Source organism: Rhineura floridana, chromosome 1 (assembly GCF_030035675.1).
Source record: "Rhineura floridana isolate rRhiFlo1 chromosome 1, rRhiFlo1.hap2, whole genome shotgun sequence".
NCBI classification, from domain to species: domain Eukaryota; kingdom Metazoa; phylum Chordata; class Lepidosauria; order Squamata; family Rhineuridae; genus Rhineura; species Rhineura floridana.
The window spans coordinates 26,759,374-26,776,877 of record NC_084480.1 but is presented as its reverse complement, the minus strand read 5'-3'; the positions used below and the strand labels follow the sequence as shown (position 1 = coordinate 26,776,877).

General features: G+C 40.5%; 1 protein-coding gene across 1 annotated transcript in view; it reads left to right on the top strand.

Moving 5' to 3' along the window:
* Window positions 1-17,504, top strand: part of CPLANE1 (ciliogenesis and planar polarity effector complex subunit 1) — a 132,938-nt gene that overhangs the window by 38,537 nt on the left and 76,897 nt on the right. Inside the window, exons 12-18 of the mRNA XM_061608417.1 lie at window positions 5,079-5,230; window positions 5,348-5,508; window positions 7,074-7,153; window positions 8,567-8,649; window positions 14,448-14,519; window positions 15,471-15,648; window positions 16,579-16,866. Of these exons, the coding sequence (XP_061464401.1) occupies window positions 5,079-5,230; window positions 5,348-5,508; window positions 7,074-7,153; window positions 8,567-8,649; window positions 14,448-14,519; window positions 15,471-15,648; window positions 16,579-16,866 (1,014 nt within the window). The remainder of the gene's footprint in view (window positions 1-5,078; window positions 5,231-5,347; window positions 5,509-7,073; window positions 7,154-8,566; window positions 8,650-14,447; window positions 14,520-15,470; window positions 15,649-16,578; window positions 16,867-17,504) is intronic.

Genomic DNA, 17,504 nt, shown 5'->3' with positions numbered 1-17,504 from the left:
TCAAAGAAGCTGAATGTTGGAAGATTCAGGACAGACAAAAGGAAGTACTTCTTGACTCAGCGCATAGTTAAACTATGATGGCTGTGCTCTGCCACCCTAGTCAGAGGCAGTATGTTTCTGAAAACCAGTTGCCGGAAACCTCAGGAGGGGAGAGTGTTCTTGCACTCGGGTCCTGCTTGCGGGCTTTCCCCAGGCACCTGGTTGGCCACTGTGAGAACAGGATGCTGGACTAGATGTGCCACTGGCCTGATCCAGCAGGCTCTTCTTATGTTCTTACTGTCTTTTCTAGTGAATCATGTCTTCTCATGATGTGTCCAAATACAATAACCTCAGTTTCATCATTTTAGCTTCTAGTGACAGTTCTGGTTTAATTTGTCCTAACACCCAATTATTTGTCTTTTTTGCAGTCCATGGTGTCCACAAAGCTCTCCCCCAACACCACATTTCAAATGAGTTGCTTTTTCTATTACCTGCTTTTTTCACTGTCCAACTTTCACATCCATACACAGAGATCGGAAATACCATGGTCTGAATGATCCTGACTTTAGTGTTCAGTGATACATCTTTGCATTTGAGGACCTTTTCTAGTTCTCTCACAGCTGCCCTCTCCAGTCCTAGCCTTCTTTTGATTTCTTGACTATTGTATCCATTTTGGTTAATGACTGTGCCGAAGTATTGATAATCCTTGACAAGTTCAATGTCCTCATTGTCAACTGTAAAGTTACATAAATCTTCTGTTGTCATTACTTTAGTCTTCTTGACGTTCAGCTGTAGTCCTGCTTTTGTGCTTTCCTCTTGAACTTTCATCAGCATTTGTTTCAAATCATTACTGGTTTCTGCTAGTAGTTGGTATCATCTGCATATCTTAAATTATTGATATTTCTCCCTCCAATTTTCATACCTCCTTCGTCTTGGTCCAATCCTGCTTTCTGTATGATATGTTCTGCGTACAGATTAAATAAATAGGGTGATAAAATACACCCCTGTCTCACACCCTTTTGGATGGGGAACCAGTCGGTTTCTCCATATTCTGTCCTGACAGTAGCCTCTTGTGCAGAGTATAGGTTGCGCATCAGGACAATCAGATGCTGTGGCACCCCCATTTCTTCTAAAGCATTCCATAGTTTTTCATGATCTACACGCTCAAAGGCTTTGCTGTAATCGATAAAGCACAGGGTGATTTTCTTCTGAAATTCCTTGGTCCTTTCCATTATCCATGTCCTATCTCCATTTCACCTTTTCCCCACAATCTTTTTCGACAGCCATAATTTCTAATGCACGGCCATGCCCTTCGAACTCATGTCTACCACAAGGACATTCTTTTCAGTGCCAGGTCAAGATTTTCCTCTTCTCCCAGACATTTTAGCATGTGTTTTTAAATTGTTTTTTAAAAATGTGTTTTTAAATTTGTATATTTGTTTTTAATGTTTCTAATTGTTGTAAACCACCCAGAGAGCTTCAGCTATGGGGCGGTATACAAATGTAAATCATCATCATCATAAAAACTGTAGTTACCCTGGTGGCACACTTGCATCTCCAAGAGATACATGTCTACTCTTAGACGACCTCCTAATTCTCTTGCTTTCTCATGCTGAAGCATCAAAGGACCTGCAAATCACCTTAGTCTTTGCTAAGCTGCTTACTGCATGGGGCTACCTTACCATCACCTCCGACATAACACCACTTCCCTACTTGGAATTTGCAAAAAGTTCTTATCAGCCTGCATAAGCCTCCTTTTGAATATCTGGAATTGATTTCTTTACATTTCTGGTTTTTCAAAGTTTTGTTTTTGGTGGCGATCATGTCTGCTTGACGAGTTTTGGAACTCAGTGCTTTTTCTGTCACCAAACACCTACCTGGTTCCATAAGGACAAGGTAATTCTTCATACTAACTCTTCTTTTCTACATAAAGTTGTTCCTTCTTTCCTACCTAAAGTTGTTTCTCTTTTCCATTGTCAAGAAGAGCAGATTCTCCCTACTTTCTATCCTTTGCCTGTCTATCCCTCAGAGCAGGCCTGGCACTTTTTAGATATGTGTAGGGCATTGAAAGTATGTATTTCATGCTCTAAACCCTTCAGTCAATCAGATTCTCTTTTTGTGTCCTTCCACCCTTCCTGCCTCTCGGTAAGAAAGCTACATCCTCCACTTTCGCTCAGTGATGCAAGGCTTGTATCATGTTGATATATACTTGATTAGATCTGCCCCTGCCAACCAAGATTTGGGCTCATTCCACTAGGGCCACTGCTACTTCAGCAGCATTTTCCTTAAATGCATCCTTACAGTAGGTCTGTTGGGGGTGATCTGGGCTAGCCCCAATACATTCATTAAGTACTACAAAGTAGACATTAAAGCATCACCTGAGGTGATGTTTGGGAGGCGAGTCTTACAGCATGTGCTTCCAGAATAATAGGTAGCTCTCATTTTTTGCTTCTGTTTTCTGCCCTACATGGACCAGCTTGGGTATGTTCCACCTGATGTCATCTACATGTGTGAGAAAAAAGACTAGTCCTACCTGTGAATAGGTCTTCATGCATTTAATGACAACATCAGGGTGTCTTCCTGGTCTTTTGTTGTTGTTATTTTGGAACTGCCTATCTGCAGACTTGGTTCTCTCTAGTTTTTTCAGGTTCTAGGGGGTTTTTTTTGGCCAGTTCTGTGCACAGAGAGTCTCTTATCATTTTTGTATTTTGTGTTTGCTATCGCTGTTCTGTGCAATCCAACCCCCTTTTCTGGCTTGTTATTGAATTGAGCTGAGAGAGCTACGAAACGCCAGAAGGTTCTGCAAAATTGAACAGTGATTCTGCCTTCAACCCCTAAGGGGAACTCAACTCCCACCTGATGTCATCATGACATGTACAAAGAAAACCCATTTACAAGTAGGATCAAACTGTCTGATTTCCCTTATTTTTTATAATAGGCAGCTACTTGCAGCAATTAGTCTGCTTAGTTCTTGCCACGTATGTGAGAAATATGGCTATATTGACATTATGTATAATGTCCCTTATATGTTACCACCTTGGGAGCGTGTCACAAGATAACACATGCCTCAAGAGAAAAATACCAGAGGACAGCATATCCTCCTGTTTGGTCCCTGGTTGTTATAGAGCTTTTCCCCTTCCTCCTTTTAAAAGGCTCTTATACTAACAAAGCAATCAAACTCAGGGGTAGCCAATGGAGTGGTGGGGGGCCAACAGAGGAGGAGGTGGCAGAAAGCTCTGCGGCATCTACTTGCTACTTGGGAGCCGCCGACCAGGCTGAACGCAGGCTCTATTGGCAGCTTCTATGAACAAGCCTACCAGAGAGTCAGCACTCCCTGTAGATCACCATTAGAATAATTTTACTGCACCGGCTTTTTTGCCAGCGGAGCCTCAGGCCGGATTGGGACCTGCAGGAGTGCTCCGAGAGGGACTTGGATGCTATGTAAGTGCCCCACGGCTCCTCCCCAGCCATGACCCCAGAATGCCCCATTTTCAGGGCTACCTATGGCTTCCGCCAGCTCTCTGTCTGCCAGACTGGCTGTTCCTGGCGGATCCCTGGCAGTGCCAGCAGGCTCCTGGCGCCACCGCAGCGCAGCTATGACGGGCTTCTGCTGGTGGAGTCCAGTCGCTCCAGGAGCCTGCCAGCTCAGCTGGAGGTCTACCACATCCAGCTTCCCCTAGCCCCGTGTAAACTCAACTTGGATTGCTCCCTAAGTTAGGAGATGAGCAGGGAGCAAATAATCATTTTGTGATTGAATATTTTTGAGTGAGATGGGACTGGAAAATGTACAAGAGAACGATTTATAACATGGGGTCCCAGAATTTGAAATATATCCTGCTGGAACTCTTGCTCTCAAATGAAGATGGTTATTTATTTATTTAAAACACTTCTATACCACTTAAAAAAAAAAAGGCTGTTCACAACTGTATCATAGAGAGGCTCTATATTACACTCTACTACAATCTTTGGGGCCATCATTTGTTTTGCCCTACCCAGGTTAGGATGTAGACACCCTTAAATAGTCTGATAGAAAAAGCAAAGCCTGATTCCTGGATTTCACTTTTGTATCCCATAAGTAACACTATCCTGCCCTTCATGCTGAATGAAATTTGTGAAGTTGTGAAGCAAATGAATTCAAGGAATGGATGCCAGGATTCTGCTAAGGTGGCTGAAGTAAAATCTGCCTCTTTCCCTTATTTAAAAAAAAAAAGGAAAGTGGAGCCACCAGTTGGGCTAGGACCATGACAATACTGTAGGGTTCAAGATAATGACATATTTCTTTCTGACTTTCAAAAGAGACTTTTTAAATGTACTGAAGATGGGTTTGCTTGAGTGTGGAAATATAATTCAAAATGCTTGTAGCAAATGCTGCCATATATTCTTTGTTGTCGATTGTTTGTATGTTTTCATGCTGGCTGAGTGTTTAGAATGTTAAGTAACTTCCTATAGTGCAGTTGCTAGGAAATAACAAACATTCCATGAACACAGAAGTTGTTTCTGTTATGCATTTAGACTGCCTTGAAGACCTGAGTGAGAAATACTAGGGCTATGGTATTTATTTAATGGTTTGGGCATGCAATCTTTCTGATGTATCTAAGAACCATACTATATGAAAATTGTACTCATTTGCATCTAATTTGAGAAATTTAATAACTGAATAGAGCAAAGCCTTGTAAGAACAACAAAACTTTTAGAATGGAAGATGATATTTAAGATACGGGCTAATTAAATAATTTATTTGAGGCAAATCTGTCAAACTTCAAATTAAAGATGCTCCTAGGACTAAAGATGGGCATAAATTTCAAACTGAGTCCAGATCTAATAGCATACAGCAGGTTGTGCTCCAGTGTTAATGCCACAGATGGGGATCCATATTGAAAATCCATATGCAATTCAGTGGACCTAAAAACATCATAATGTGGATCCACATTGGTTGCATGCTTAGCATCTTCCTCATGCAGGCAAATGTCCCTTACTGGATCAGTGCATTAATATATACTGAGAGATTATGGGGCAATATTGTATCAGTGATGAAATACTTTTTCCTAGACATGTTTCAACATATAAACTGTATGTGTTCTTTTTTTCTTTTTTTTTAGATACCACACAAACAGGATGCAAATACTTCGGCTATTGGATTCAAATTAGAGAAAGATGGCAGTGCGGATACAGGCTATTCTCCATCCATTGGGACCCCAGTTGATATCCAAGATGGGCTGTCCTATGGTGAACCTTTTGAAAGTGTTCCAGGGTAATAAATATTCACTTTTGTGAAAGAGCTTTATATACCAGGAAGCTGGGAAATGATGCGGAGAAATGCTGGCTACAATTTGAAGTCTTCAGTTTTTGTGTCTTTCCCCATGTATAGAACCTTGCATGAAAAGCAGTCTGAGAAGAAAGAAATTAATTTCAAGGGTCATTCTGTGACACATAGCGTAGAAATTGAAGGAACAGATTTTGATGAAGGTCTGACAGAAGAAATGGGATGTTCTATACCAAATGAAGGTGATGTGATATCCGAAAATGAAGGTTGGTTAAATCTAAATTAATTAAAGTTAATCTCCACTTGCTCTACAGGAATCCATATACATGAAATTAAAGTGCCTTTTTGCGCAGGGAAATTGAATAGAATGGCTTCCTGTACCAAAGACCTATTTATCTGTTTAAACTGGGATGACTACTAGAATAACACAAAAACCTACATTTTCTCCAGAAGTTGTACTCTTAATATACAGCCTCTCCTCGTTTATTTTTATCCATATTATTTATTATTATTATTTATTACATTTATATCCCACCCTTCCTTCCAAAGAAGCCCAGAGTGGCAAACAAAACAATTTAACAACAACAAAAAAGCACTCTAAAAACAACGAAAAGCTTAAAAACAGTTTGTTAAAAGATTTTTTAAAAAGCTACAGATAAAACATTCTAAAAACAATTGCAAATAAAAACATTCTGTTCAGTGATATCTGTGTTGCCTGGTACAGTCTCCTTCATCCATCATATGCCAGGGTAAACAGGAGTGTTTTCAAATTCCTCTTAGAAGTCAATAATGTTGGAGACAGATGCACCTAAGGCTAAGCCAGTTCTTAAACAGTGTATCTCGCCACACTTTCGGATGATCCTTGCGACCGTTATAAAAATTGTGAAGAAGCTGGAGATTTCTTTGATGTTTCTTAAATATGCTGACAAAGCAATACACTTTTCAAGTTACATTTTAGAATTTTAACTAGAAAGCAGCTTTACTTTTCAGCTCCATGAGCAGCAGCAAGAGAACTTCAAAGAAATCTTTGGCTGTTCGTATCCTTCTCCCATATGCATGTATAAAGTTATGGCCACAGGGGGCAAATACAGTAGCTGAGTTTGATTTGGAAGTCTTTCGAAGATCTTCTAACATATGCTGCAAGAAATTTTAAAACACCATAAAACTACCTGACATGAAGGTAACAGAATGCTGATGGCAGTTGAGCCTACACAGAGAGAGGGGTGACAAGGGTGATTAAATAAAGAAACCAAGTCCGAGTGCACTGTGACTAAGTTCATGTGTCAGTTAAAAGGAAGGTGGGGAAAAGGAAAATAGAGGCCAGAAGAAGAGAGAGAACTGGCCTGCCTGAAGCCCTTGACAGCTTATAAGTAAGTAAGCTGGTGGGGGGGGATTAGTGTCATTTCCAAAATGTGTGCCCCAGCTCCCATTAGCTATAAAATATTTAGGTTTGAGTGGAAGGCCTGGGAGGGTTGGAAATTAAAAAAGGGAATCCCTTACCCACTCCTGAAACTCATCCCCTGCCAAGGCCAGGACACCACTACCAGGCTTCTGCTCCAGGCCATATGGTGCCATGAACAACAAGAGTGCTCTTCTTAGGAGATGAGAACACCCTGCAGTAGTTTGATGCAGGACCCAAATGTCAAAGTTTTAAGAGCCACTGGCTTTAGAATGTACACACTTTTAGGAGACAGTCTGTCATCTGCCTTGCAGCAGAGGTGTTAGCAGCAGAGGGGGGATCAGCAGTGAGGAAGGGATGAATTGCAAGGGACTGGAATGTCTTCTTAGTAATTCAGTTTCTCTTATTAATTATGTACCTTTTATTTTAAAGAGCACTGTGAAGATCCATTTGAAGCTTCTGGGAGTCCTACAATTTCTGTCAGCATTAAATCAGTACTATGGAAAAAAGAGGCAAGTTACCACAACAATAAGTAAATTATCTGCATTTAAATGTGTGTGCGCACACACCCATTCTGTTGAGTGTGTATATACAAAATACTTCCAAAAACTTTTTTTTTCCTCCTTGGGGATTTTTTTTAGCAAGTACTACTTTCCATTCTTGGAGATCAAAAACCTTGTAAACTTTTTTCAACAGCTTTGAAATGCTCTCAATGTTTATTTTTATGAAAATATTAATTTTTAAAAGATAGTGATCTGAAATTGGTGGAGTCTATGTCCCTAAGGAATTGGGGATTTGACTTTTTCCCATTGCTACCCCCAAACAAACTATAAATATGCAAAGTTTTTCTCCCAGTCTGTCCCATTTTAAGACCTCACAAAGAGGGCAAATAAAATGTTGCAAGTCTGAAGCTGGCCTAGCATAACACAGCTGGTCAAGCAAAGAGAGGGAGTTGGGCAGCCCAGGCACTTGCCCCCTAGACAGAATACGCATTTACTATCTAATGTGATCTCCTGAGCAACTTGGAGGATTGCTCACACTGGCAGTAACCTTTTAGGCTGAGGATGACAAGAAAGGAGCATTGCATAAAATCACAGGGTCAATTATCTCCTACCATCAGATCTGGAGAAGGGAGAATCCTGCTCATTTCAAGACTTGGGGGGGAAAAAACCAGCATACTCCTTCCTAGTGCAAATTCTGAATGACCAGTGGAAGTTCTGACTTCAGGACTGTAGATGCTATGAGTACAAATGAGCCCCCAAGGAGTAGGAAAAACTATTTGGATCTCAGAAGGAATTTGCCAATAGGTCAGAGGCAGCTCCCTCAAATGTCTATGCTTTGGACAAAAAGCTTGATGGCAGATGTCCATCAGGAAAATAAACACCTGAAAGGGGAGCTCAACATGCTGATTTGGGTCATGGCAAATACGTCTTTTGATTTCACACAGTACTTGGTCCAGGCTTCAGGGATAGTAGTCATGAGAAGCATACAGCTAAGAGAGTGAAATTTAGACTCATTCCTTAGCTTTTCTCCTTGGGCTGATCCACTCCCTTATCAGGAAAGCAGGCAGACGTGTACAATTTAGAACTTCTCAAAGGATATTCATGTGATAAGTGGAAAATTGGCATTCTTCGGGTTACAAGAGAAGAAGCAGGGTTTAATTTGAGTCTTACCTGCAAAATGAGAGCTATAAGCTATGTTTTAAAGAAAGCTAAGAGTCTCATGGTTATGAATGCATCATATAGCAAGGATCACAGACCTGTACATATATATGAAATCAATAGAATACTGATTGCGGTTCAGCTGAAAAACAGGGTGTAAATAGAATAGATAAATACTAGCTTGGTTTAAATAAGAGATTTCTATAAAAGCAATTATATGATAACATGTTCACATGCACTTAAATATTTCTTTATAAATTACAGCAGCTCTCCTTATCAGATGTTAAATCTCCACAGGAAGATCCATTGATGAAAACATTGGAGGGAAAATTTACCAAGCTGGATGAGTAAGAGAAAATATCTTTTTTTAAAAAAAATGTGATTACCTGTTTTTTAGTTTAACAAGTCTTATTGTATAAGTGCAAGCCAGAGTTTGACAGGAGGATTAGGTGCCTGTCATTAAACTTATATAAGAAACAGAATGCACTGCTTAAAAGTGCAATTATTTACTTTTATAAACCTTACTCAGATTTACACACATCTAAACGTGACATTTTAAAAAAAAACCAAACTAGCAGAAAAAATACTGGAAGGGCACTCAAAATACAGCTTTTTTGCTTTGTTTGGTATCTTGGGCCATTGGCCATTTTCCTTGTTTGGGTTGGGCACCAGTCCAAAAGTATCCAGTTGATGTGTACATAGTAGAGAGTCACTTCTCTCTCCCACCACCTCCCCTCTGATTTTATCCAACGTTGCATCATTTCCATTTCCTGTGGCACCATATCATGTTGCTTTTGAACAATTTCCCGAGGATATATCTCCAGGGGGTGGAGGGATCCTTGTAGTGGGTGATTCGATCATTAGGAACATAGACAGTGGGGTGTGTGATGGGCTTGTAGACCGCAAGGTGTTTTGCCTGCCTGGTGCGAAGGTTGCGGATATCGCCCGTCGTTTAGATAGTTTGGTAGACAGTGCTGGGAAGGAGTCAGTGGTCATGGTGCACGTTGGCACCAGCAACATGGGGAAATGCAGCCGTGAGGTCCTGGAAGCAAAATTTAGGTTGCTAGGTAGGATGCTGAAATTTAGGTTGCTAGGTAGGATGCTGAAAGCCAGGACCTCCAATGTGGCTTTCTCTGAAATGCTACCGGTTCCACGCGCAGGACCAGCCAGACAGGCCCAGCTTTGCAGTCTCAATGCGTGGATGAGACGATGGTGTTGGGTGGAAGGGTTTGGATTTGTTAGGCACTGGGGAACATTTTGGGACAAGCCGGGCCTGTACAAAAGGGATGGGCTCCACTTGAACCAGAATGGAACCAGACTGTTGGCACTTAAAATTAAAAAGGTAGCAGAGCAGCTTTTAAACTGACTGAGGGGGGGAACCCGACAGGAACTGAGGAAGGTCCGGTTTGGAATAAACCTCCCCCCTGGGATAAAAACCAAAGAAATGATGAAATTTTAAAAGGGGTAGGCGTAGAAGTAGGCATTGTGAGAGAAGGGGCACAGGATATAACTTCAGAAGATAGAATTCAGAAGAGCAAAATTACCACAGGCCAAACCACAAGTGCCAAAGACACTTGAAGAGAGACACTGCTTACAAGTGCCTGTACGCTAATGCTAGGAGCCTCTGAACCAAGTTGGGAGAACTGGAGTGCTTGGTCTTAGAGGAGAGCATTGATATAGTGAGCATAACAGAGACCTGGTGGAATGGAGAAAACCAGTGGGATACGGTTATCCCTGGATATAAACTATATCGGAAGGACAGGGAAGGACGTATTGGTGGTGGAGTCGCTCTATACGTGGAAGAAGGCATTGAATCCAGCAAGCTCGAAACCCCAAAAGAGGCAGACTCCTCCACAGAATCATTGTGGGTGGTGATACCATGCCCCAGGAGGGACTTAATACTGGGAACGATCTATCGTCCCCCTGATCAAAATGCTCAGGGAAACCTTGAGATGAGATATGAAATTGAGGAAGCATCCAAACTAGGAAATGTGGTAGTAATGGGTGACTTCAACTACCCGGACATAGACTGGCCGCATATGTGTTCCAGTTATGACAAAGAAGCAAAGTTTCTAGATATTCTAAATGACTATTCCCTAGACCAGTTGGTCATGGAACCGACCAGAGGGACGGCAACCCTGGACTTAATCCTCAGTGGGGACCGGGACCTGGTGTGAGATGTAGGTGTTGTCGAACCGATTGGGAGCAGTGACCACAGTGCTATTAAATTAAACATACATGTAAATGGCCAATTGCCAAGAAAATCCAACACGGTCACATTTGACTTCAAAAGAGGAAACTTCACAAAAATGAGGGGATTGGTAAAAAGAAAGCTGAAAAACAAAGTCCAGAGGGTCACATCACTCGAAAATGCTTGGAAGTTGTTTAAAAACACTATATTAGAAGCTCAACTGGAGTGCATACCGCAGATCAGAAAAGGTACCGCCAGGGCCAAGAAGATGCCAGCATGGTTAACGAGCAAAGTCAAGGAAGCTCTTAGAGGCAAAAAGTCTTCCTTTAGAAAATGGAAGTCTTGTCGGAATGAAGAAAATAAAAAAGAACACAAACTCTGGCAAAAGAAATGCAAGAAGACAATAAGGGATGCTAAAAAAGAATTTGAGGAGCACATTGCTAAGAACATAAAAACCAACAACAAAAAATTCTATAAATACATTCAAAGCAGGAGACCATCTAGGGAGGCGATTGGACCCTTGGATGATAAGGGAATCAAAGGTGTACTAAAGAACGATAAGGAGATCGCAGAGAAGCTAAATGAATTCTTTGCATCTGTCTTCACAGTGGAAGATATAGGGCAGATCCCTGAACCTGAACTAACATTTGCAGGAAGGGATTCTGAGGAACTGAGACAAATAGTGGTAACGAGAGAGGAAGTTCTAGGCTTAATGGACAATATAAAAACTGACAAATCACCGGGCCCGGATGGCATCCACCCGAGAGTTCTCAAAGAACTCAAATGTGAAATTGCTGATCGGCTGACTAAAATATGTAACTTGTCCCTCGGGTCCTCCTCCATGCCTGAGGACTGGAAAGTGGCAAATGTAACGCCAATATTCAAAAAGGGATCCAGAGGGGATCCCGGAAATTACAGGCCAGTTAGCTTAACTTCTGTCCTTGGAAAACTGGTAGAAAGTATTATTAAAGCTAGATTAACTAAGCACATAGAAGAACAAGCCTTGCTGAAGCAGAGCCAGCATGGCTTCTGCAAGGGAAAGTCCTGTCTCAGTAACCTATTAGAATTCTTTGAGAGTGTCAACAAGCATATAGATAGAGGTGATCCAGTGGGCATAGTGTACTTAGACTTTCAAAAAGCGTTTGACAAGGTACCTCACCAAAGACTTCTGAGGAAGCTTAGCAGTCATGGAATAAATAAGAGGAGAGGTCCTCTTGTGGATAAGGAATTGGTTAAGAAGCAGAGAGTAGGAATACATGGACAGTTCTCCCAATGGAGGGCTGTAGAAAGTGGAGTCCCTCAAGGATCGGTATTGGGACCTGTACTTTTCAACTTGTTCATTAATGACCTAGAATTAGGAGTGAGCAGTGAAGTGGTCAAGTTTGCTGACGACACTAAATTGTTCAGGGTTGTTAAAACAAAAAGGGATTGCGAAGAGCTCCAAAAAGACCTCTCCAAACTGAGTGAATGGGCGGAAAAATGGCAAATGCAATTCAATATAAACAAGTGTAAAATTATGCATATTGGAGCAAAAAATCTGAATTTCACATATACGCTCATGGGGTCTGAACTGGCGGTGACCGACCAGGAGAGAGACCTCGGGGTTGTAGTGGACAGCACGATGAAAATGAGAATGATCAAGGGGATGGAGCGACTCCCTTACGAGGAAAGGTTGCAGCATTTGGGGCTTTTTAGTTTAGAGAAAAGGCTGGTCAGAGGAGACATGATAGAAGTGTATAAAATTATGCATGGCATTGAGAAAGTGGATAGAGAAAAGTTCTTCTCCCTCTCTCATAATACTAGAACTCGTGGACATTCAAAGAAGCTGAATGTTGGAAGATTCAGGACAGACAAAAGGAAGTACTTCTTTACTCAGCGCATAGTTAAACTATGGAATTTGCTCCCACAAGATGCAGTAATGGCCACCAGCTTGGATGGCTTTAAAAGAAGATTAGACAAATTCATGGAGGACAGGGCTATCATCAATGGCTACTAGCCGTGATGGCTGTGCTCTGCCACCCTAGTCAGAGGCAGCATGCTCTGCCACCCTAGTCAGAGGCAGCATGCTCTGAAAACCAGTTGCTGGAAGCCTCAGGAGGGGAGAGTGTTCTTGCACTCGGATCCTGCTTGTGGGCTTCCCCCAGGCACCTGGTTGGCCACTGTGAGAACGGGATGCTGGACTAGATGGGCCACTGGCCTGATCCAGCAGGCTCTTCTTATGTTCTTACAAGTGTAGGGATGAGGGTTGCATTCAGGCTAGCAAGATCTGCAGGAAGAGCCTATGCAATTGTCATTAACCCAGCTAGAGTACAATAGCAGATATAGTCCTCTAATCCTTTAAAGTCTTACCCACATGCAAAAACAATTTTTGGTGCTAGAGAATGTTTCTTCTTTTTTGTTTCTTGAATCATTTTTAATTATGCACCTGTACATCAACCCAGTAGAGTATGGCTTTAAATCCATTATTTCTTCGTGGTCCACATGTGTATGCAGAATTTACTGGAGGAACCATGGCTCAATCACAGAGCATATGCTGTGCATGCAGAAAAAGGCTCCAGGTTAATTCCCTGGCATTTCCAGGTATAAAAAGATCAAGAGATGGGAAAGACCTTAGTCTGATACCCTAAAAAGTTGCTGCCAATCAGAGTAGATAGTACTTAGATAGACAAATAATCTGACCAGTATAAGACCAGTTTATACCAGTCAGTCTTACTGCTTTGCCTCAGATTATTGTGACAGATTATTGTGATTATAGTGATATTCTTTGGACTGGTTTGGATGATATCTGAAAGGTCTCTAAGGTATCACATGGAGGGGTGTTCAAATGTGGTTGCTGTCCCCACCTCTGCCAGTGTCATTCATGAGTGGACAGAATATCTGCATTATGGAATCATTAAAAAAAACCTGTGTGTACGTAGGTGGTTGATTTCTCAAGGGGAAAAAATCCAGAGACTGGCTAAGGGATTAAGACCTGTGGGTTGTATCCAGAAGTCATTCCATTTGTGCAATAACTTCCACTTGCAAAACAGAACTTCCCCTCCATATGCACTCCCATCTGCTCTGGAATTAGGGAGAGGAGAGGGGGAATGTTCTGTTGCACAAGCAGAACTCCTTGCACAAGTGGAACAAACCCTACAACAAAGTCTGTAGGGTTTTATGATCATGTAATATAATGCAGAAATTCTATTCCCACATTAATATATGGGGCTAGCAAACATACTCTGAATTGGCCCTTTGTGTTTTAAGTAAGATCAAAGGTATAAAGAAGCATAATAACTTTACAGGATGAAAGTCTTTGTTTTAATTGTTTTGTTCTTGGGATTTATTTTTGTGTTTTAGGGTTCAGTTCTAAATTAGCATTCTCTGTCTGCTGATTTGATACTTTTTTATTTCCTGGATAAAAGCAGACCTCTCCCCAACATGAAAATCCATAGCACAATAACTTCCCCTTTTTTTTTTTACTTCATCCCACTTAAGACTTGTTTCAGTTCTCAACTATTAAATGATAGGAAACTTGATTTTACTACTGTCTATAAGGATTTTCTTCTTCTTTGGGAAAATAGTATATTGATCTTCCCTTTAGAAATGTGCATTTCATCTTAATTATGATACTTTCTCCTGTATTTTTCTTGCTTTTACTTATTTAAATGTCACTGTTTCTGGGATCTGTGTGTGTTTAGCATTGCAGCCTAATTTTTATGTGAATAAGTTAAACTCTTCTGTTAGAGTTAGTTTCTAAGCGCTATGGAGACCGGGTATAAACAGTGAAAAGTTGTGAACAAGGTGACACTGTTTATTTATTGAATTAAATCGCACTGTAATTCTTTTATATTGTAAGTAATATGTCTTGTAATTTTAGATTTAATTCTTTAAAAAATAATTAATCCGCATTCAAATCAAGATACTTAATATGATAAAATAAATCCTGATGTATCTTTCTCTCTGCATTTACAGTACAAAATGTGAGACAACTCCCAGTAATATTCCTTGTACATTCTTCCCTGAAATGAAGGCAGAAACTACTAGGTAAAAGAGACTTAAGTAGCTCTTCTTAATACAATGGATATGCTTTCCATAGAGTCATTTGTCACATTAATCTATAACACTTCTGGCCATTTCACATGATAAGTCAAAGTTATAATTAACAGTGATATGTTGGAAACCTCCTGAGTTTTGCATCCTGTTTTTTGGTACTGCATGCACCGATAGCTGAACAATTGGTTTGGCCTGGGAACCTGTTTTTCACTGTCAGTGTAGTATTTAAGGCAGAGGAGGCTTTCATGCCTTCTACAGCTTAAGCTCTATTGATACATAATAGTAATTTTACACAACCAAACATTTCATATGAACCATCCTGAGTGGTTCTATTAGGTCACACGTTCTAAGCAAGAACTAGCCATTTGATTTTAGATTGGTAGGTGTTTAAGGAACTGTTAGGTGTTCTAGGAAGTACTGTACTACTAGTACTAAGCTGCACATTGAATTCCATTTCCTTGTGTCACTTCTCAATCAACATCTCATGTCTTTTCAGTATTAAGGATCAAGTACCTTATGTACAGCCTACTTTTCTGTCTTTTTTACAGAGGTTGAATTAAAGTAGCAGACAATCTTGTAGGTAATAAACTTTAAACAAAAATGTTAAGACATTTGGAGCATATAAAAGACAGCATGGTACAACAAATGTGTTGTATGTATATAAACAAATTCTGAATATTGTTAATGAGAAAAATTACCAAAACAATAATAGTCTGCTATGTAATTGCATGTTGCAAGCTGTCAGACAAAGCAAAACACTTGGCCAAGTCTAGATGTTCCTATAAGTGATTTTCCAATGGCCAAAAAGTTACTGTCTCAGCAACAGAAAGATTGGGGACAGACCCTATATCATGTTAAGTTTATTTAGGAGAAGCAGTCAGAATCTAGGAATTTTACAAGTTCTCAGTTTGTCACTAGTCTGTTTCCCCTCTGTTTCTGCAGCATAGAGCACGGTGGCTCAGATGATCAGCCTTCTTTCACTGTTGTGTCGAGTGTTCTTTCAAGTAATCCTGTTGCTCCAAAGAAAGAAGAGGTTGATGCCAGAGTGACAGAACAACCACTGAACACTTCAGATGCTGTTAGGCAAATGCTCCAAGATGAAATGTTTAAACTGGTTCAGGTGAAAATGCCTCATTATGAAAAATACAAGTACAAGAGCTCCAGTTCCTGCTAGAATAGTTCACTAAAATCACTAGAACTCCTGTGGATGTCTGAACCACTTGTAGTAGAAGTAGTTCCTTGATGGGTCACATATTTATTCATTCATTTTCCTGTTCCTCACAGTGATTTACATAAGGCAGCTTTTGAAGCAGACACAGATGGGGTGTTCAAACACTACCCTCTCCACACATGTATCTAATGCATGGAGGGGGAAGTGGAGCTTTGTTTGCTGGCCTTGCTTTCAACATCAGTCTGAGCTCTGTGCATTTAGCATTAATCCTATGCAATCAGGGTTCCTGTCTGCACAGAGAGCCTTTGTGCTTTCAACTGTATGCACACAGGAACTCCTTTTCAATGCTCTGCTGAGTGTATGCCAGTTGGAATAGAGCTGAAAGCAGCCCACTTAGAGGTGGGGCTGCTGGGTACAATTTCACTTACATTCCACACTTTAAGTATACACGTGAAGGAGGAGCTTTTGAACAGTGAAACAGTGGTGTGTGACTTCATACAATTCTTTGAGCAAGAAAATGCACTCTTTCATTTGAACCTATTCATATATTGGTGGAAATTCTACATCTGCAGTAAAGTACTTGAAATAATTGTGCAGGACAAAACTGTGCTCATGAAATCTGAGGATAACCAGCAGAATATTTGGTATTATTCAGCTGCTGATATTTAAATAGAGGAATTTTTGTATTATCTCACATTCCTATATAGTATAGGAATAACTTTATACTGTGATGAATCAGTGCTTTAGAATAAGAATATTATGATCAGTGAAGATGGATAATATTTTTGTTACTGTCTAACAGGATAATTGCACAAATACGATTACCTGTATTTTTGAAAAACAAAACACAAAAAGTCTTGATTTCTGTTTATGTTCTAGTTGCAGCAAATAAACTTTATGAGTCTCATGCAAGTAGTGGGATCATCATTTGCCAACCTGCCAAATATATCACAGCAGATGCAGCGGTCACAGTCCTTTCAGCTGGGAAGAAGCCAGGCTTCAAATGGAGGGATCAATGTTGATAGGCCTCCCCCCCAACTTCCTGCAGATGACTTTCCAGTAAAACAGATGCCAATTCTAGAAAACAGTTCTAATGTTAATAAGAAAAACACCAGTCCTCAGGAAGAAATCAGCTTAGATGATCAAAGCCATGATGGAAATATTCTAGTAAGTAGAATTGCATTTTTAAAATATAATTCATGCAGTGCATTCAAAGTTTTTGTGGCATCTCTGTTCTTTTTAAAGAGTAATCCCCTGATTTTCCAAGCCTCCCCCTCCCCCCCAAAAACAGGCTACACCTACTAAACATCACCAGTGTCACAGCCACCAGGACCTTTATCTTAGGCCCAAATACACCTTAGATCCTTGAGGATGTATGTGTGAATCCCACTGGTATGTGACTTTACACTCACTTGGTAAAGTAATCTAGTCTCAGGCATGAGATGAAGAAAAAACAAACATTTATTATTACAGTAAATGAATATAATATTATAAGAAGCTGTTAATCCTACTGTATCTAAATAACTAAAATACCTAGTCTCACTATTACTAAGCCTTACACTCTAAATCCCCATCAAATCCTGCTACTCTTAAACCCTACAGAATCAAATCCGTATCTGACAAGCTGCCAAGCACTCAAATATGAACAGCCATCACCCAGTCTTTCACATACAACACTCACCAACATTCTCACTCACTCCCCCCACCATCACTCACTCCCCCCACCATCACTCACTATCATAAACACAGCAATAATAAACATATATACAGTGGAACATCACAGTTTTCATCTACTACATTAAGTC